We start from the raw sequence: 23,018 nt of genomic DNA, 5'->3' as shown, positions 1-23,018 counted from the left end.
AAATATTAAAAATTACCTTTCTGACTGATATGATCAAATTCGTTTCAGTTACCTTGAAATATTTCATTTAGATATAAAAAAGAAAAAATCTGTAACACATGAACCTAAAAAATATGCAAACTTCTACTGAAAAATGTAGATGATCTAGTTTCACATTTGCGAATTTGCCAATAAGACGGCAAGCACAATGTCGATTGGTATTCATTGATTACAACTCCCACAAAAATGAAAGGAATGGAATAAAATTAAAACACACAAAATTTGGATGAACGATTCCAAGGCATAAGTCACACACCCCAACATGCAGATCTCATTAGTTTCCTCTAAAATAAGGAAATTAAAAAAGGCATTTTTTAACAAGATCATATTGAGCTTTGGCGATTGCAGGCACAATGGCTCAGTAATCCTCAAAGCGCAATAATGTTTACAAACTATATAAATAAATACGCGCTGTGGTGTACAGGGCGCTGTTCTTTTACTTGAGAAATAATCAATTACCGGTAGTAATGCGATAAATCTAAAAGATTAATGAAGTTATTTGATTCATTGGAATATTAAATGTAATTTTACAGACAGAATGACTTTTTTTAGCTACAGTAGAACTCTAATTAACCAAATCAATTGGGACCGGAACCCATTCATATAATAAAAAATCCTGATAGTATTTTTTTCCGAAAAAGGGTCTATTTTAATTAATTACACTACGCATGTTGAAAATGGGAGAAAAAAACTATTTTTAAAGAAAAAGAGCTTTCTAAACTAACAGCGACAGGTGGCTTCGCGGAGGGAAGGACAATAGCGCGCGTAGATAGAATCATTGTTTTGCGAATCGCTTGTTCCGTTTAAATTTTTTGTCTGAAATTTTGAAAGCGTTTCGGATAATACTACGAAGAGTTTTACTGTACCTAAAAAAGGTAGCTTAAAAGATCTTTTTCTTCTTCAAATGACTGCAGGTAATTATGCCTACCTCCTTAGTGTAGTGATTGGCGTGTTAAGCTACCATGCTGGTGGCCCTGGGTTTGATTCCCAGGGGGTCAGAGAAGTGTTGTTTGATTACAACTTAATTTACAATTAAGAAATTGAAGATGAGTAATGTAAAATTCATACTGGTATTTGATACATTTTCAAGTAAATAGAGTAGTTAGTGGGCCTAGATGACCGCACATAGATTTAATTATTTTAATCAAAAATAATATACAGTAAAAGCTTGTTAATTCAAAATATAGGGGATTGAAATTCGAAAAATAGCTATAAATTATGATAGTAAATTATGAGTTATGGATTAGCTAAAAAAACCCATCCATTTTTCATATATAAACTGATGTGGCAATGTTTTTAAGAAGGTTACTCAAATTTTTTGTTGACTACATAACAAGATCATATCTTTGTTTAGAGTCATAAATTTGTAATAATTATTTTTTTTGTTTAATAACAACTGTGATTTAAGCAAAAAAAATAATTATTACATTTTTATTAATTAAAAGCTAAATGATTAATAATTTTTAAAATTGTACATATTGTTTAATATTTTCATTTTTTTTTCTTTAAATAATGCAAATGTTTAAGTTTCGATTTCCAATTTATCAACATTCAAGTATGAAAAGTGATGGATCAGAATTTCGTAATATATTTCAAATTATGGCAAATTAAGCAACAGTAGTATTCGAATTAATGAGCTTTTACCTTATCACATTGAAAATGCGATATTTCAACAGTAGGAAGTATAAATGTCAGTATTCAGACTAAACAAAAAGATATCTGTGAACAGAGTTTAGGCCATCTGTTACTAACACGAAATACACGGAACATTCAAACAAGTTTTTAGTAGTTAAAAATAAAATAGATCACTTAATGCTTTAGTCACTCATGAATAAAATGCACGGCACTAAGCAACTCCACGCTTTAGGACCAACGTCACTTTCAAAAATGTATGCAGCAATTTGCGCTTGTAGGTGTGGTTTCCACATCGGTACTGTGTTTACATATGTTCATATTATTGATTTTCATTTATGTATTAAAAATAGGATTTGCATTTGATGTATTGAAAAAAAACCCTAAGCATTGAGTGGTTTAAAATGGACCATCTAGGCGCTGTTTAAAGCTGGCCAAGGCAAGGACAATTACTCTCAAATGATAGTCAACGTCAAGTGAACCTGACATGACACGATAAGAAGTAGAAGGTTAAAAAGGAGCATGAATTACGTAACAGATGGTCTACCAATGTTCGACAATACAACTAACACACTGGGACATTTTCGAATGAGTCATATTACAATGTATCCTTATTGCGTTTTACATCACTATACCCGTCCTTCTCATACCGAGTGTTGTTTGGCTGACGGCAGTGGCCTGAGTGAGAGATACATTTGTGTATTCATTGAAGTCATGTGCTAGTCATCCCTGACGCCCATGCCATATGACACATGTGCATAGATACATTCGATCACGCGCTAGTCGTCCCTGACACATGTGCATGGATACATTGAAGTCATGCGCTAGTCGCCCCTGGCACATGTGCATAGACACATTCTCGTGGCGCGCTAGTGGTCCCTGACGCCCACGGAGATGTGGTAGAGGCCGACGGCGCGCACCAGCATGCGCGCCTCGACGGAGAGCGCGGGGTTGCGGCGGCGCTGCTCGCGGGAGAAGGTGCCGGCGCACAGCACCAGGGACAGCTTGCACACGGCCACGGCCACGCTCTCCTGCAGGCGCGCGGCCAGCCCGGCCCAGCGCTATCGGCTCAGGTTGTTCACGTACAGGTTCTTCAGCTCCGTCTTGGGCGTGTTCTCAAACAGCGCCGCGCGGTTCTGGCCCTCGCCCTTCTTCACCCAGTGCCCGTACACGCGGAACGCGCAGCCATCGATGATCTGCGCATGAAAAACAAATCATAATAATAATCTTGGATGATTTATATAGCGCCATTTTCGTAAAATTTTCGCTTTGTTTTGTGGTTTTAAAAATTGCCCCTGTACTCCATGAAGTTTAATGTTACGTGTTTTTTACTACAAGGATATTTTTCATGAAGCTTTAATAATATATTGCACAAATAGAAGTTAGAGTAAGCACATGTTTTTGGGTCGCTATTGTCTATTGTATTTACTAAATTGACATGGTCGTAGGGAAGCACTTAACACGTGTTATTTTTTTTCGAGAGCACTTCTCTTGACGGTCCATTATTTGGAAATGGACCACATCACACTACAAGCAAACTTGAGTTGCATTAAAGTGGTGCATTATTGATGCATTTTTTGCAAATAACAGCTAAACTTGAGAAATTTTTTCACTTTTAACAATTTAAACAATTTGTGTGTATTGAATTTTAACCGAAAATGATTTTTTGAAAAATTTATTTCGTGATGAAAAACAAGAAAAATATTCCGTATTGTATTATGAAATTTCAGTAAATTTTGAAAACGGATCAGTAAAAGAGCGCTAACCAATCAACCACTGGTTCTGCTTCTGCGTCATGTCCCTCTTTGTCATTTTGAAACTCTGCTTATTGGATCCTTTCTGCTGCTGCTTCAATTTGTAAGGATACATCCTGGCAAAACTCATTTTGAATCTCCGCTAATTGGATCACAATCACAAACATACCTTTCTCAGCATTTTCAGTTTGTAAGGATCCATCCTGGCAACGCTGAGGTCCAGCGGCTCGGGGGTGAAACGTAGCCGCCTCACCCGGACGGCCGCACGCACTACCATTATGGCGAAACGGAACTTTTTACGCGCGTTGAATGAGGCTGCTTTCAATTGCTGAAACACGGTTGTTTGAAATTATTAAATGAGTGAAAAAAAAAATATATTACTGGTAAGGCTAAATCATTTTATAACGTGGCATTATATATGCCTGAAAATTGTATTATTGAACAGATTGATTTCGAGATAAGGACCAAACGAAATTCAAACTATATTTTCACAATACCCTGAAGAGGGTTCATAACCCTTATCCGCACCTAATGGTGCATAGGGCACTGCATCAAATTGACGCAGCGTTATCTTGATCATTACTTACATGAAGGCAAGGTGATCACTCTTGCGCTTCAGGAACCAGTCCAGGGTAATATTAAATAAATATTACAGTGTTAAATCACTAATATTTATTTTCACCCCCCCCTGGGAATCGAACCCGGGACCTCCAGCACGGTAGCTAAACACGCTGACCATTACACCGCGGAGGCGGACAGGGTTAGTGTAAGGTTATACGCAATATCAGCGGAAAGTAATTACACAGTGTGACTTAAAATGTTAAAACATATTCAATATTTTATTGCAGCTACAACTAAGAACAGTTGAGTCCAATTAAATTGACAATATATTAATCATTTTATTTTTTGAGTATTTTAGAATTTGAGTAGTGTGGTTGTCAATAATGGGTAGAATTGGTGAGTGTTACATATGTGTAAAGTGATCACTTAAACCAGCCTATGACGGTCGTCAGCCCCGTAAATGCCCAGACTTCCATATTCTTCTTCATCTTTGATGAGATGTCAAAAAATAATACTTAATTGTATTATACACGGGCAAGTATACCAAAATATTTTTAACTAATGGTGACCTTACAAATGACGGTAGTGGATTTTTCGCCTACACGTGTTAAATAAAACATCATGTATGGTATGTAATAATATGAAAATAACTCCTGTAATTGGAGATAATCCAAATTTTGTGAACAAGTATTTGGACACACTCAAAATGTTGTATGTATCATTGATATGTGTATCATATATGACACATAATGGAAATTCTCATTATTCCCTGATAATGAGAAAAAGCAATCAATTTAATTATCCCTGTGATGATTAACCCTTAGCTCTGGAGTGCCGCCATAGAGGCGGCATGCAAGTGCCGCTGCTATGAAAATGAAGTCTTAAAAATCAATAATGTTTCTGATATATTTTTTTAAACTTTTCAATATAATTAAATCAGAATCATATAAGCACAATAAAATAGTAATAGGTTTCGGAATTTGATTAGAGTTGGCAGTATGCACATACTAAAAAACTTTCAAGTGCAAAAGGTTAATTCATTGATTACTTCATGGTTAAAATACACTATTTTACAGACTGAGTTTAGGACACTTTTTTAAATGTGAACTAAATTTGTTTTAAACTTTTTTTTGTAGAATTAGACTAAACAAAAATGTTAATGTTTCAAACACCGAATTAAAATATCAGAAAGCAACCAGAACCCAACACAAAATACACAATAAAATATAAATGAAATTATGTGTGAATAGGAGATGAAAAATATAATAATTAATAATACATTAAAATATGTTAGTTTTAAAACTAAAAAAAATTATATGCCATTTCGTCAAAAACAAAGTACTTAATTGAATAATTTTATTTACTGTTTACTGAGTCACGTGGGGTCTGGTGACATTTATTCATACAGTTATAAAATCTATTATTTATAATACAGTTTTTACTTTTATCATTCTGACATTTCAAAATAGGAGTGTCAAATATCATCACTTGTCATGACTTCTACAGAGTACCTACAAAAGCATAACAGGTGTCGGGTTGTGGTCCCGTGGTTAGTGTCGCGGACTCTTGAGTCAGAGTTTCTGGGTTCGAACCCACTCTACCACAATTTGATACCTATTTTTAATAATGAGCTGCCTAGGCTCACAGAAATAGTATAAAGTTATTCGTATTTTTGTAAATAATAAAAACACAAAGATTTCTAAAAAAAAACTAACTAACCACCACACTGATTCCCTGCAGGGGTAGGCAGAGAGAATAGAACGCCACACCGCGCTGTCTTTGCAAACATTCTTCGCCTCTTCCATGTTCATGCATCTCCTCATACATACCCGCCGATTGTTACGACTCCTAACCTGACCACTTTCAAGTATTTGGCATACCTGATCGTGCCATATTTTATTCACAAATATTTCTCTTTTAAAAAAACGATAATTTAGTCACACATACTATCTAGAAGTGAAGATTATGTAATACTCAAATTCTAAACCCCGTCACCAAATAATAACATCAAAAAAACTGTACCGTTTGACTACGATATGTCAAAGTAACGACTTGCACAGATTGGCTGGTAGTTTCTGGGGGCTTGAAATATAGAAGAAAAAAATATTTTGAGCAAAATAAAATTAAAAAAGTATATAAGACGACGGGAATGTGTATTTTTCTCCCAAAATGAAATCCTCTATGAAAGCTGAAATAATAATATTAATGGTTTTGTGTTGAATATTATGAAAATATATGTACTAAATGTAATTATATTGACAAAACATATTCATATATTGACAGTACAAGCTTGCTAATTCAAAATTATTTATATATATATATATATATATATATATATATATATATATATATATATATATATATATATATATATATATATATATATATATATATATATATATATATATTATTTAACTTGAAGTTAAAGCAGTGATATTACGCAAGTAATTCTTATAATTTGTTGACCAATGAACAAAAATAGCAAATACAGTCTAAAATTTAAATCACATGGATTTTTCAAATACCGTAGAACTTGAACTCTGATGTGTTACTTGAGCCCAGTACAAAAAAAATATTTAGATCTGTATTTGGTCTACAACAATGAACGTATCGACATGATTCATTGTTTCCCTGACAGGTGACACTTATTGTCACGATACATTCATTATTGTAGACCAAATACAGATTTAATTTTTTTGTACCTGGCTCAAGTAACACATCAAAGTTCAAGTAGCCCCGTTTGACGGTAATTAAAAGTAGTTGGATTTCGAATAATTCCTGTTTGAAATAACAAACTTCACTGTACTGTAAAGATAGATAGCATTATGTAACTGTTTTTATTCCTGAATGTTAAATGTAAAATAAAAATGCTGGAAAAAAGTTTATATATATACATATGTTACCCCCCAAGCCTTCTTAATTTTTTTCTAGAATGGTTTTCGTAGATACTTTGTGGCACATTTTATAATCTTTATAAAATAAAACAACTTTGTTTTTAACCACTTTTTATTGGTACTTTTTTCCTCCAACCGGTTTCGACAAGAATCTTGTCATGATCAGGGTTAAACATATACATGTTTAACAAGTACATGTTGGAGGAAAAAAGTATCAATAAAAAGTGTTTAAAAACAAAGTTGTTTTACTTTATAAAGCTCATTGATTTTGGCTATCCTAATAATGATACAACATGAAAATTTATATATTTTTCTTCACATAAAGTTTAAAATATATCTATGTATATTTAAACAACAATCCTATGAAAATCTCCTCAAAAGATTTATCTCAAGTGAAATGTATTAGTGAAGTAACATGGTTTGATCCATTTTTTTTTTACTTCAAAGATATTAGTAATTGGAAAATTAACACTAACAATCCAGGAATAAAAAATGAGTTACATAGTAAAGTTTATTGATGATAGAAATTTTAATATGGTTTTATTGTCATCATATCGAGTCACAGCTGTTTTCCTTGCGAGGGCAATCAGCCTACAAACAGCTATAACTGTAGAACAATTACATTTTTCCATATAAAATAAATTTCTATCAATTTATAGTTGAAACGGCGAACATGCCCGGCACATAATATATTAAGCATAGGGATATTATTATGATATTCATAAATATGCTTCAATATAAATGAGTTAATGAACAAATTGAACAATGATTTGTGTAGCTATGACGGATGGCGACACAAATAAACCTCAATGAAGTGGAAAACATAATTTTGTCCGTGGATCCAAAAAAAAAACTGTTTGAAAAACCTGCGTGAATATTTGAAAATCTCATTTAATAACAGGTAAAAGTGATGCTTTGTTGAACTTGCAATGAATTACGTTATTTATTGTTTCGGCATTTGTGGTAAGACATGATTAAGTTATAAATAAAAGAATTGGTTTTTACCAGTTGAGTATTATACTATGTCTAGTTTCAGCAGCTACAGATGCTTCCATCTACGGGTTTAAATATAAACAGTTTATATTCAATAAACTTGTAGATGGAAGCATCTGTAGCTTCCGAAACTAGTCAACAATATAATACTCAAGTATTATGTTATGTTATGACTAGTTTCGGAAGTTACATACGCTTCCATCTACGAATGGTTCGAATATAAACAGTTTATATTCGAACCCGAAGATGGAAGCATCTATAGCTTCCAAAACTTACTGTAACAATATAATACTAAAGTGGTAAAAAACAAGTGTTTTATTTATAATTTGCCAGGAATGAAATATGTACATTTTTTTGTATTTTTTGAATCCGGAAAACAAAATATAATATTTTCCTTCTCTTCACCACACAAATAAGTTGCACCCTTTTGGCTGTAAGCAATCCACAAAGTTAGTAGGGGACAGGACATGTGAATGTGGCGTTTGCGTGCGGCCGGGGGGAATATAACACACACGCAAGGCATATAATTCTGCTGGCGGTTTTACCGATGTCAATTGGTCAATCCTGGATATGCGCCTGCCCTGGGCTGAAAAACTTTGTTTTAGTGGTGCCATCTCTTGGTCCCACAGCTAGCGACGGAAACAAAATAAAACAAAGAAAAGTGGTGAAAAGTATACACAGTAAAAACAAAGAGAAGTGGCAAAAAACAGTAAAAACTATAACTAGAAGATCAAAGCCAATACTGGAAGAATGCGCGCCACAAATCATCTGTAATTGGATGCTGTCATAAGAATAGTTTTCTTTGAAAATTATTCTTCAAAATTAGGATTTGAAGTATCAACGTAGACTTTCTATTTACATTCACACTTGATATATACACTAATATGTATATCACAAAACGATAGTATTTGTGAAAATATATAAGCGCCACAAATACACAGCTTAGTGACAATTATATATCTTGCTGTATAAACCTTTTAGGGGCTATATTATGCGTTAAGTCAATTTGAAACGTCTTGTCTTTGGATCGGACTGAATTGCAGCGTTCATAAATTTTACGATTCAAAACATTTAGTTTTGACGGTTAAACATTATATTAATGTGTGCAAACTTTTTATATACATTTAAAAACAGTGAACGAGAACATTTATACAAATTAAACTACCCAATAAACACATACATTTTATTAATCACAAAGATTTAGGGGCATATTACAACATCATATATAATGTGGCCCTAAAAAGTATTGGACACTGTTTTTGTTCTACACCAGTGTTAATCATACTTAAGTCTCCCATACCAAATACATAGAGTAATGTAAAATACAAATTATAGCATTTCTTCTCTTCAAACCCATATCCGCACCCCAATGGTGCATTGGGCACTGATTCATATAAACGCAGTGTTATCTTGATCGTTAACACATGAAGGTAAGGTGATCAGCCCTCCGCTTCAATTATATTACCTTTAACCCTTACTGGTCCAATGTTGAATCTAATTTACATTGATTTTTTGCTCTTCGATACTTTTTTCATCATTAGTATTATTTATTTAAATTCCAACCTTACATTTTTGTCACTCCTATCTATAACAACAGTATGTGGAGCAGAAGACAAAAGATGTTTTCCAATTGGGATGTAACTGTCTACCTAGATTTTTTTTATAATTTTGTGGGGCCGGAAAGGGTTAATATGTAATTTTTTAATATCACCCACTTGGATTTTTTAGAGTAGTAGTTTAAATGTTCATTTTATAATTAAAATAATGTAATGTAGTCCATTAAGTTCGAATCTAAATATAATGTACATTATACATAGTGCCACTCATTGAGCGAATGCGTTCCTTATTCTAGACTACCAACACAAAGTTCAGTTACATTTCGGGTAATATTTAAGGCTCGGTGAGATTCATCCCGGGGTGCAAGAAGCAGTGTTTGATACTCACAATGGTGTTGAAGAAGGGATGGTTCAGAGCATCCTGGATGGATATTCGGCTCGCCGGATCTACAACTAGCAGCCGCCGAATGAGATCTTTGGGGGCCTCTGAAAAGTTTAGAAAAACATTTTAAATACTAAAAAAATCCCATGATCTGTATAAATAATTCGATTTAATACTTTTTGAAAAGAGTCTGTTACAAAATAGGAATTGAACAATGGGTGGAAGTCGAAGTCCATGACATTAAATTAGGTCAAAACCTAATACGGCATTGACTTTGTGGATGAATCAAATTTATAGAAATTACTATTACAGCTTTTGCCAAAAAAAATAGTTTTACATGGAAAATGAAAAAATAAATTAAATAACATGACGTGGTGAAACCACGTTTATCCTTTCAGGCTGGCTAAAAAAATCAATCGTCAATCCATTTAATTAATTAGTCTTAGGTAAAATTTTATTCTGTGCGCGCAAATATTTTTTATGGCTCCGACCTTTTATAATTTACCTGTCGTAAAATTAAAATGTGTTAAAAGGTTTGAATCATAAAAAAACTGTCGCCAACCCGCTGGCCTTTGTAAAAAAGGGATTAACCCGATGGTTGCCAGAGACGAGATATCTCGGCAAATGGCGGAGTGCCCGTATGGCCAGAGACGAGATATCTCGTCAGTACTTTTGATGACGTATTACTCCGCAGTTTTAACTCATATTGACAATCTGTCAAAAACGGAACATACATTGCCATCAGTTGAAGTTGTCACAAAATATTTTATAAAGTTTTTAAATACTTTTAAGTGATTTATCGGTATCACTTTCAGCTGACAGTTGACAGATGTCATTAGGGCTACCACTCAAACCACTTGAAATATTGATTATTTTAATCGATTGTTTTGAACGCCAGGGGTTTTTATTTTGCTCAATTTTTTTGTGTTTTTCTTATTATTTTAAAATATTCCATTGATAAATAATAGTTGTGTGTTAATATTAAATTTAATAAAAACTTGCGTGTGCGACTTAGTGTGACAACCCTGAAAATTTGAAACTGGTTTAACTTCAAGAATAAAACTCTAACAATCGATGCGGGATATAATATTTGGTAAGTAAATTATAATTCAATAAAAACAACAAAAAAAAATCTTTAGACAACTTTTTTTTTTCAAAAAAATACTTGGCCTGTTGAGCACTGCGGCGTAATTTATTTGCGGCTATGAAAAGGTTAAAGATATTTGCCGATGGTTCTTTATTATTATACAGCGCAAATAAAATTATTGCTAATTGAAATGTCTAGACGTTGGAAATTTTGGGGGTGGATACAAGCGCACCGTCAGCCAATGAAAAATGGTTTCGAGGGCGTGATCTTCAAGGAGAGAAACCGAATATAACGGGGAGACATCAGTTGGAAGGGGCACTATTTTCGGGAAATCAGTGGGATCGAGGAGTTGGAAGGAGCAGTCGGGAGAGATCAGGGGGATCGAGCAGTCGGGAGAAATCAGTTAGAAGGAGCATACCTACACCAGGTTTTAAGACTTAAGTGAGGAGAAGAGCGGGAGCTCTACGCAGGGAGAGAGAAGATAGAAAAAGGGAGTTACTCATCCGGAGTATCAAAAGCAGACCCACGCCGGGTCATAAGCCTCAAATTAAGAGCTGAAGCTCTACTGGGAGAAGAAGAAGATAAGAAGCAAGAATCATCGCACGGCGGCCCGTCATAAGAAGAACCTCATCCCAGCATCCAACGGCGCAGCTTTTTCACAAAGGATCACGGCCACCCCAGCACCACGGCGCATCTTTTTCACCAAAGGTTAGAATAAGTTTAATTTAAGATAGGATCAATTAATTTTAAGCTAATTTAAGATAGCAATTTAAGATTAGTTTAAGTTAAAGTCGCTTTCGTATAATTTTGATATTTTTAATTAAATTAATTCAAGTATATTTTTTTGTGCTGAATTTTCATTCATCTCCCTACCCCTCCTTCTAATACTCCCGAGGTATATCAGCTTGATAAGGTGGGCGACGTCAAACACTTAGGTACATATAAAATGGATTCCCGGTGACTAAAGCACAGCTACAAGAACAAAATATGTAAGTTTTGGTTTTTCCATCAGTAATAATATAAGATTCGTACCTGATACATCTGCCCATTCAGGGCTGGTAAATGAATATTTTCCTTCCATGATGTTCCTCAGCATAACCATCTGTTTTCGGTGCCAGAATGGTGGACAACCAACCAACCTAGGATTTAAAAAAAAAACTATTAAGTCCTTGGTAAATCAAATTATATCTTGAACAATTGTATAATAATAACATGTATGTGTGAGTGAGAGAAATAAGTGAGTCTGATATAATAACTGCTGTAAATACTGGTTACTTTGTTTTAATTTTATTTTTGGGCAGGAGTGATGCTTTCGATACGGTATGTCACAATATTCCGCCAGAATGTTTGAGAAAAACATATGGCATTTGTGATGAAGCACATTTCTGTTTTTGCTCATACCTCCAAGTTTAACTAACACAATCATTCATTCTCTACTGGTGTACCTCAAAGTTCAGTTCTTGGTCCTCTTTTATACCTTTTAATATGTAGAAAACAAAAAAAATCACATGGATTGCAGACTCACTGATATGTAAATTAATTTCTACTGTAAACCAGGAAAGAAAGATGAACTCAGTGATTCAATTATTAAAAGCGTTGAGAAAAGTGTAGAATAGATGATTGAAAACAGATTGAAATTGGACACGCTCAAAACTGAACCAACTTTGGATAGCCACAAACATTTGTTTACAAAATCAATTAAATAATTTATTTGCTCCTTAATTTCATCATTCATTTCTATTTTACGGTTGAATCGAAGCAGCCTTTTATAAAAATGGCTCTGTACGAATCATCCAAAATTAGTATCACTTACAATTAGTGTTATGTAACTGATAGATAATGTAGTAGGTTATGTATACACTGCGAAAACTCAAATATTGAACCACTTGTTAAACAAATAGATGCTTCACTCGGAGAGGGTGAAGGGTGACTGAAACAATGATTTGGATATTTTCCGAAGTGTACAAGCCCAGGGGTTGGTATGACCACTTATCCCTTAACAATAAAGATACCAAGAATTGGGTTATTTTCCAGTGTGGGTTTTTTCCCCACTTAGGGCACAGGTATATTATCCCACTGGTAGAACTTATTGTATTACAGTTCTTCCAGGAATTATAAAGAAGGTAATAAAAAGTAAGTCATTTTTAATGAGAGGCCATCAACTTATCTTCTATATTTATCACGCATTCATAAACTTGTTTTTTTTTCCTTTGATATTTTAGTTTAAATGTTTTCTTTCTAAGAAATTCTTTCACATTTCTTTTACTAAATCTAATCTAATCTGAACCTATTGGAGAATACATAGAGAGTAAGTAACTTTAACATTAGTTGTATAAATGAAAGGTGATCAGTCCTCCATTCTGTTAGCAGTCTGAGGTAATACATTTTTTAAACCCCCGAGAATCAAACAAGGGACGTCATGTACGGGACTCAAATGCACCAATCACTATACGATGGAGGCGGATGAATAATAAGCAATAGTAGAACCTCAATTATTTTGTTACGGCGCAATATTTCTAGCAACTTGAACTATGACCCCAAGCGCCCACTAGGGGCAGGGCGGAGTGTACGCGGGGAATGTTTACGTTATATCCCTTATGAGATGAATTCAGGGGAGACTGCACACTTGTCATTGTACTGTCATAGAGACCTGTTGAATAAACCGATTGCATCCTAATCACGAGTTATTATTACCGATACCCGAGCCCTGTAATAATTTATTATTTAAGGCAGCAGCAGGCACCTCGGTGGTTGGAGCGCTACGTGCAGCGCAGTCAAGGGATAACTAGAGAAGAGTCATTACTTCGTCAGGGGTCACAACTCTCAATAATAAGGAATAAGACAGGGAAGAATTTTTAAATAGCAAATATAACAGTCAAGCTACTCTGCGAGCTACCTTGCGGGAGTGCATTCAACTACCTTGTAAAATAATATGGTAGAGTCAATCTGAGCTATTTCTTCGCCGGAATGTCGGTGTGTACAAGGCACTAGGGAATCTGCCGAGTCCCATTATTATTTGGCCATATGTGGTACGGGCGATTCGGGCAAAGGGATAAATTACATAGCCAGTAAGAAAGTTTACATGTTAATATATTATTTGCAAGCTTCGTAATAATACTTACAGGGTAAACATGATGACCCCACACGCCCACCTGCAAATTAAAATCAACAGTTTTATTAATTGATTCGGCAGTCACTTTTTGGTAAAATATATCCATTTTTAATTTAAGTTTTACTTAGTCAATACCACTAATTTCTTAAAATTTATTGTGACACGTATTTTGACGCATTTCGCATCATTTTCAAACACCGTATAATATGGTGTTTGAAATTCAAAATAAAATCAACAGGTTAGAAATAAAATTCAGATATTAAGGAGATAGATGCAAGGTAGTAAGCCCTACCGTATCATTAGCAATTTTAAGCTTATTTAGAATCAGAATTGATTACAGCCATAAATAAAATGGTAAAAAAAATACAAAGAGAAAATATACTGGCTCATTGTCACATTTTATCTATTTTTAGTAAAAAATTATTTATACTTTGATTTATTTATCAAACTTCTTCAACCAAGAGTGTGTACATTGACGGGTTTATTGCCATACAGCAACATCTTCCAACCAACACAAAATCATTGTTTATTTTGTATATTAAAAGCATTGTTAACTTTGTGGTGTGGTAATATAACACTCTCCTTATTATTTATAGTTAGCTTTATGTAATACCACTTAAAAATACTACTTCGTGACTACCGGTTTTATATTAACGATTCCATTATTAGGCAACTGTAGTCTGCAGTAGTGTTTTTCATTCAATGTTTTCATAAGTGTTTTTTGTTGTTGTTTTAAAGTAGTGTTTTTAAAAGTATTACATAAAGCGAATGATGAACGATAAGAAATTTGAGTCCCGGGAGCACAGACCAGAAACATAAATTTATTTAAAATCCTTAATATTATTTTTTGACATCTCATCAAAGATGAAGAAGAATATGGAAGTCTGGGCATTTACGGGGCTTACGACCGTCATAGGCTGGTTTGAGTGATCACTTTACACACGTGTAACATTCACCAATTCTACCCATTATTGACAACCACACTACTCAAATTCTTGGAAGTTCAATATATATGAACCAATTTAGAAACCTTGTTCATGAATCACTAAAACTTCACTAGAGACATCTATTGGTGAGATGTAAAGAAGCTTTTTATTAAGCAGAAACTCTTATATTAGTATGTGAGATCCGAATCCCGGATTATAATCACACACATGAGAAACGCCAGAAAATACCATTTTCATTTTTATTATTAAGCTTATAATTTGAAGAATTTGAGTAGTGTGGTTGTCAATAATGGGTAGAATTGGTGAATGTTACACGTGTGTAAAGTGATCACTCAAACCAGCCTATGACGGTCGTAAGCCCCGTAAATGCCCAGACTTCCATATTCTTCTTCATCTTTGATGAGATGTCAAAAAATAATATGAAAATAACTCCTGTAATTGGAGATAATCCAGATTTTGTGAACAAGTATTTGGACACACTCAAAATGTTGTAAAATCCTTAAAATGCACACAAAGTCCTACCAAAATTGATTTTTAAATCGAGCCTGCGATATGTGCAATGTAATGCTTAATGAAATAGACATCAATAATGTTTCTTTTAATACGTTTAAGAGAAATATTGTTAATGTCTATTTGACTAGTTGAAGAAAATTTATATTATTTGATGAAAACATGTAATGTAAGTTTATTTATGTAGTAATCCTTTTATGTACATGACAGTTTATTTTTATTTTTAGATTACTTAAGTGAAAACCTCTAATTAGAATGTTTTATTTTTAACTTTTATTATATTATGTTATTTTTGTTAAATATTCTGTTAGTTTTCCAATAAAAAAATTAATAAATAAGAAGAACAATGTTATATTTTGTCCCAACTATGTCCCAATGATTATACTATACAGGTTTGCTACAGACAATGATTTTGAATTGTGTTTATCAAATTGATTTACTGTCATATAACTATACCATAAGTTAATCCTTACTGGTCCTATATCGAATCTAATTCGACATCAATTTTTTTTCCACGGAGATCCCAAGTCATTTGACATTTTTTTCATCATTAGTATTATTCAGTTAAAATGCAAGCTCACATTTTTTATCACTTGTGTTTATTACAAGAGTATATGGAGCAAAGGACAAATGTATTTTAACCCATTGGAATGTGTAACTTTGTCTACCTGTATTTTTTTATATTCTATTGGGGACCGGAAAGGGTTAACAATGCTTATAATATACAAAATACAAGTTTAATATTGATTAAGCCACATTTCAAATGTAATACTTATTACGATAATAAAGTAAAGTTAGATATAATTTTCATTACTTACAAGTCAACCTCCATCCCATAACCGGGTGCATCTTCAAACATGTTGGCTCTGAGAGTCTCCGGGGCCAGGTATCCGGGAGTCCCGCACAGTTCTGTATTGCAACAGCAACGGACGCCCATTAGATGGTAAAATGACAGCATGTTTTATACCAACACAACACCAGAATAATGCCAATTCAAACACAAGCTCCCAACTAATATTTCAGTCAATACTTTTCTGAGAAGTGAGTTCACTAGCTGCTTTGGCAGTTATTTGAGTTTTTCAATCACAAGTTTCTTTAAAATGTTTTAATGACGAAAGTGGTCGTTCCAACAATATATTATATACATATTATAACTTCAGTAATACATTTGGCAGTCAGCTTGTGGTAATATCTATATATTTTTTATTTAAATTTCACTTAGTAACTATCACTATGAATAGTGGTATTTACCGAGTGAAATTTAAATAAAAAATATGTTAATTTAAATAATCGTCCGCCTCCGTAGGGTCAGCACGCTCGGCTACCGTTCTGGAGGTCCCGGGTTCGATTCCCAGGGAGGGGTCAAATAAATATAAGTGTTTTTTTCACTCTAATATTTATTCAATATTACCCTGGACCTGAAGCGGAGGGCTGATCACCTTTCCTTCATGTGTAAATGATCAAGATAACACTGCGTTTATACGACGCAGCGCCCTATTCACCTTTGGGGTGCGGATAAGGGTTTTATTATTATTATTATTATTATTTAATTGAAATAAAAAATATTATTTCATTAATTGATTCGGCAGTGACTTTATGGTAATAGCTATCCATTTTAAATTTAAATTTCACTTGGTAAATACCACTTTTCATAGTGGTATTTACCAAGTGAAATTTAAATTAAAAATATATATCATATACAACAAAAAAACGAGCTATAATACATAATTTGTAATTGGTTTACTGATGAAAAATAATAACAAATATCACTAATTTAGTAGCACATAAACTAGTCCTTTAGTAGCAGAATTAAATATAGTAGAGGTTTGTGAGTGCACCCATTCATTTAGGAAAAAAATCCAAATAACAAAAACTGACAACAAACTTTCTTACGATTTATATTTTTATTGAAGACGTAAAAAATATATACACATTAAAGTCAATTTTATTTTACTATTAATTACTAAGAAAAACTAGAACACCATTTATACTTCCACTTATTTAATTTATATATGTGAAAGCTATTACGCCTTGTAAGGGCATTATCAGACACACAAAGTACACAATTTTTTTACACTTAAACATTCCGGATTTCACAAATACCACTTAACATTTAATTTCCCAGTCAAAGTGTTGATAGCTCGAATGTAATACCAATTATGATTAAAAAATAAGCTGATTGGCCTTCTCTCAAATAAAAACGTGCAAACCGTTCGAAACACTAATTTAACTGAGAGAAAAGGAATCATTTAGTGTTATCAACAAGGTTAAATATAATATTTATCAAAAAGTCATTTATTATTTTAAAAAAATAATTCTAATAATGTGAGGCTCAGTAAATGGAGATTTGGTATTGAACTCTTGAGATTTGGTAATGAAGGAGGGCACCACCTCTTATTTTAGTTAAAAAATTGTATAAACTGCAAGTTTGTCTTTTAGCTGCGTATGCTCAAAGCAGTCTCTCGTATGTTTAGCAGTGCATAAAAAGCTACGGATGTAAGACAATCCCATCAAAGGACAGTATTGTTATGGGTAATTTGATCATTGTCCAACATGGGAATGTTTGCAAATGGAATTTAAAAAAAAACAGGAATGACAAAAAATTCAAACAATAGTTTCAAATTATTTTTTGACGTCTCATCAAAGGTGAAGAAGAAAATGGAAGTCTGGGCATTTACGGGGCTGACGACCATCATAGGCTGGTTTAAAATACCATTTAAAAAAATATTAAACATTTATATTCTTCTTCATCTTTGATAAGATGTCAAAAAATAATATGAAAAATAACTCCTATAATTGGAGATAATCCAGATTTGTGAACAAGTATTTGGATACACTTAAAATGTTGTAAATTAGTTTCAATGTGTTTCGTTAGTGCATAATATGGTTGTAAGGGCACTTGTGCACTACAGGAATTTTACCATTCGGCAATCCGGTCAGCATGATAAAACGGATGATTGGCTTGGATTGGCTTGTGCTTTTAGCCGTCTTTCTTTGGATCGGTGCACTTAATCAGTGTGTATAAATTCAATCACGCTAAAGTGTCGTAGTCGCTTTTATTTTTAAAAACCGGACTGCCGGACGGTAAAATTCCGTGCAGTGCACGAACGCTCTAATAGTTTAACAATTTTTAAAAATAAATATCTCACAATAAATAAAATAAAGATTTATATTATATGCTTATATTTTTTTTTTCCACAGTCCATGCAGATGAATTTTTGTAATTATAGTTTTTAAAATTTTATAAGATTTGAAAGTGATAAAATTAAAATAAATAACCAAAATTATTTCACGAGTGGTATTACAAAAAAATCTTACCAAAAAGTTTTTCTCCAGGGCGGAGAACCTTAGCGAAGCCAAAGTCGGTGATCTTTACATTGAGTTGGTCATCAAGTAGGATATTTTCCGGTTTAAGGTCTCGATGGACTATGTTTTTGCTGTGGACATACTGCATGCCTTCGAAAACTTGTCTGCAAATAAGAAGAGCAAAAAATTAAGAGTGCATTTAAATCAAAATTCATTCGGCAAAGTGTTCAATTTATTAGTGTTAAGAATGAAGCATGCTTTGAAACTGGTTGGCATATACATTACAAACTAAAATTTAAAATGTACACATTAAAAAAATTTAAAGTAAGCCAGAATACTCTTACAACATTTTGAGTGTGTCCAAATACTTGTTCACAAAATCTGGATTATCTCCAATTACAGGAGTTATTTTGATATTATTTTTTGACATCTCATCAAAGATGAAGAAGAATATGGAAGTCTTCCATATTCTTCTTCATCTTTGATGAGATGTCAAAAAATAATATGAAAATAACTCCTGTAATTGGAGATAATCCAGATTTTGTGAACAAGTATTTGGACACACTCAAAATGTTGTAAATAAATTATCTGTTCAAATTATAAGCTTAATAATAAAAATGAAAATGGTATTTTCTGGCGTTTCTCATGTGTGTGAATATAATCCAGGATTCGGATCTCACATACTAATATAAGAGTTTCTGCTTGATAAAAAAGCTTCTTTACATCTCACCAATAGATGTCTCTAGTGAAGTTCTATTGATTCAAGAACAAGGTTTCTAAATTGGTTCGTATATATAGAACTTCCAAGAATTTGAGTAGTGTGGTTGTCAATAATGGGTAGAATTGGTGAATGTTACACGTGTGTAAAGTGATCACTTAAACCAGACTATGACGGTCGTCAGCCCCGTAAATGCCCAGACTTCCATATTCTTCTTCATCTTTGATGAGATGTCAAAAAATAATATCAGAATACTCTTGTTAAAGATGTAGAAGAATCCGGCTTCGGAATGCTCTTTAAGAAATGCGGCATTTACTAGGATTCTTTTGAAATTCAAATGCAAAACACGTCTTCAATTATAAGTTAATTATTCATCCTCTTCTAACCCTTAAGGTGGAGACTGACTGGCGCATTTCATCATAACGTAACGCGTTACGATGCGAGCATTCGGGCAGTCACTATACCAAGCCGAGCATTCCATTCATAGTTTCAGATGTTCGGTGATGTTGCCGCGATCGATGTTACGGCATTATGTTACGACGAAATGCTCCGGTCAGTCTCCACCTTTATACGCACCCAATGGTACAAAAGCACCGCATCATACAAGTGCAATGTCATCTTTATCGTTAATTGTATGAGGGCAGCCCAGGGTGATATTACATAGATATGAGAGTGAAAATTACTTATATTTATTTTACTAACACTAAACTAAGAAGGCGGAATAAATTAAAATGTTCCTAATATTAGTAGAGATAAATTAAATTTTTATTTATATTTTGAAATACCACTATATATTTCAAATAAAAAACAAACTAATGTGACGTGTTTTAATGTAATCAACATCATTATCAAACATTTTTTAAATTGTGAAAACTTACATTTGAGAGTTATTCTTCAATGGAAACATTGATGATAGAGTACAATGTATAAGTAACTGGCGAATCAATTAATGATATAAATATTCACCACACAGCAAATTGAATCCGGGGTTTGCCAAAATGTAATTACATTTCAGTGTTTTACGATAGACGTCAAGTTGAAAAACAAATTTTAAAATTATATGGAAATTATGTGCGGAAAAAATATTTTATGATATATTTCTTTCGATATAAAATGAAAAATATTTACCCTTTTTAATAAAATATCACAGTAATTAAAAACATATTACAAGTAATTATTCTTACGATAAGTGCGTAAACTTCATGCTTCATTTCTTCTCTGACGTATTTTGTTATCAATCATGTTTACTACACATTCGGAAAAATAAAAAAGCCGAGAATCTCAATGACTAATAGTGCATAAATCAGAACTAAATCTTGGCGCGTGCAATGCGTGCATTCGATTGTAAAATATCATTCGAAAATTAAACAAACAATGTGAGAGTATTGAGGATCAAAAATCGACAATTTATTTTGAAATTGTAAAACCCAAATGAGGCAAAATAATTATGTTGCAGACAGAGAGGATGAACTACTATTACTACTGAACCACTACCAACTATTTATTTCTTCTTTATTTCCTTTTTTACATGTGCAGAGGTAATCTGTTATAATTTTAGCAATAAACTCAACGTAGCATAAATAATTTATAATAATAATAAAACCCTTATCCGCACCCGAATGCTGCATAGGGCACTGTGTCATATAAACGCAGTGTTATCTTGATCGTTTTTACACATGAAGGAAAGGTGATCAGCCCTCCGCTTCAGGTACCAGTCCATGGTAATATTGAATAAATATTACAGTGAAAAAATCACTTATATTTATTTACCCCCCTTGGGAATCGAACCCGGGACCTCCAGAACGGTAGCCAAGCGTGCTGACCATTACACTACGGAGGCGGACAATTTATAATCACAATTTATAATCAAACATTAATTATTATAACTTTGCATATCCACATAATGAAAAGAACAAAAAAACTTAATAGATAAATTATCATGCGACTATCGTTTTCAAGGTGCAAATGGTTTTTTTTTGCTGTTATGTAATGTTTTAATATATATAAATGTATTATTTTATGAATTTTAAGTTAGTTATTGGTGATAATTTTAATGAGTTGATATATTTAACGAGTATTTTTATGACTACATTAAAAAAATGTCAATAGGTCACTTATTTTTGACTAATTAAAGAATTATATAACATTCCCAATAAACAACAGGAAATCATAAACAAATTTCAACAGCCTCCATTTAGAAATTAAAAATATAAAAGACACAAACACTCGCAAGATAACTCCCATGCACCGCATAAAAATATATGTACCCCAGATTTTTTTATTATTTTTAAATGTATCACCATCAAAAAAAAAGAAAAAAGTCAATTTTAAGCTGGGTAGATTAGATACAAAAAACTTTGGAGGATTAAAGTAGGCGTAGATTTATTATATTTGAACATACCTCATGATGTATCGCGTCTTTTTCTCAGAGAGTGTGACAACAGAAGTCAGATAGTCAAACAGCTCTCCATTCTTGCAGAGCTCAAACACCAGGAAGATGAAGGTGTCCGATTCAAAGGAATCCTGCAGCTCAACTATTGAGAAACAGAAATGAAATGAGAATTCAATCAGTTAGTAAAATGGTATCCATAGTTTTAATTCTCAGTGGTCACAATAAAATACATAAAAACCCCAATTTTTTTTAAGGGCATGTAAAATAAAAACTAAAATGGAGGGAAAATGTAAATGCGGAATATTGAAGAAGGAGACATTTTAATTTAATTTATTTTTTGTTTTGATGAAATTTTTTGGTGATGAGATTTTTTTGTCTATGTTGATGAGATTTTTTGCGTACAAAAATCTATAAATTAGGATTATTGAAAAAACCTTTTAAATTAATTTTTTTTTACAAAAACTATGACATAAGCAAACAAAAAATGTAAAAACTGCATGTAAGTGACGATCGCGAATAATGTAAAAAAAAGCATTACAGATCGATCATTATTCGAATTACAGGATATTTTCGATGTAAGCTGGAAAATAAACCTAAATGCGCGTAATAAATGTACGAAAATATATGGGGACTGAGATAATTTCATGCAATTGGCAGGAAAATGTTGTATCCGAAGATACAAAATCCGGGTTTCACTTGATATTAAATTTTAAATTTACATTTTTAACATTCAGTAACACAATTCATGAGAGTGACTTCAGAAATTTGTAGAAAGCTTGAGAAAACGAATGTCAATCACAAGTTATTTTTGCCGCCTTGGTCTACCAATGTAATGTAATACATATATATTTGCAAATATGCGATCTTTATATAAATAATTTGTATTATTTTGTGTAAGCAACATAGGTCTTAGATTATGCTACTGGCGACATCATGCTACACAATTATGCTTGGATTATGCTACTGGCGACAGCATGCTACACAATTATGCGAAGATTATGCTACTGGCGACATCATGCTACACAATTATGCGATGAATTCTCTTCATCAGGTATTCAGTGGAGCGGTTGGTCAGGAATGTAGGACAGTCGTACAGATGTGCGGTCAGCCGCTCTCCACATACTACGATTGGCAG

The 23,018-nt window shown here is 33.0% G+C and overlaps 1 protein-coding gene across 4 annotated transcripts in view; it reads right to left on the bottom strand.

Moving 5' to 3' along the window:
• Positions 1 to 929: 929 nt before the first annotated feature.
• The window catches only part of PhKgamma (phosphorylase kinase gamma), a 30,349-nt gene continuing 8,260 nt past the window's right edge, over positions 930 to 23,018 (bottom strand). The window contains exons 3-12 of one of the 4 annotated variants that reach the window (XM_088259728.1): positions 21,893 to 22,025; positions 18,786 to 18,937; positions 16,286 to 16,376; positions 14,021 to 14,050; positions 11,931 to 12,037; positions 9,818 to 9,915; positions 8,419 to 8,502; positions 6,009 to 6,068; positions 3,595 to 3,753; positions 1,500 to 2,867 (exon numbers count right to left, since the gene is read on the bottom strand). In XM_088259728.1, coding sequence (XP_088115854.1) covers positions 2,733 to 2,867; positions 3,595 to 3,753; positions 6,009 to 6,068; positions 8,419 to 8,502; positions 9,818 to 9,915; positions 11,931 to 12,037; positions 14,021 to 14,050; positions 16,286 to 16,376; positions 18,786 to 18,937; positions 21,893 to 22,025 — 1,049 coding nt within the window. In that variant the 3' untranslated portion in view covers positions 1,500 to 2,732. Of the gene's footprint in view, positions 2,868 to 3,594; positions 3,754 to 6,008; positions 6,069 to 8,418; positions 8,503 to 9,817; positions 9,916 to 11,930; positions 12,038 to 14,020; positions 14,051 to 16,285; positions 16,377 to 18,785; positions 18,938 to 21,892; positions 22,026 to 23,018 lie in introns of all 4 variants that reach the window. The other 3 variants (XM_088259729.1, XM_088259730.1, XM_088259731.1) reach the window with 3 other exon arrangements.

This window comes from Brachycentrus maculatus, unplaced genomic scaffold (genome assembly GCF_059751285.1).
Source record: "Brachycentrus maculatus isolate JH-2025_06_01 unplaced genomic scaffold, ASM5975128v1 h1tg000119l, whole genome shotgun sequence".
NCBI classification, from domain to species: Eukaryota; Metazoa; Arthropoda; class Insecta; order Trichoptera; family Brachycentridae; genus Brachycentrus; species Brachycentrus maculatus.
Note: the sequence above shows the minus strand (reverse complement) of the source record. Positions and strands in the feature narration are given on the sequence as shown.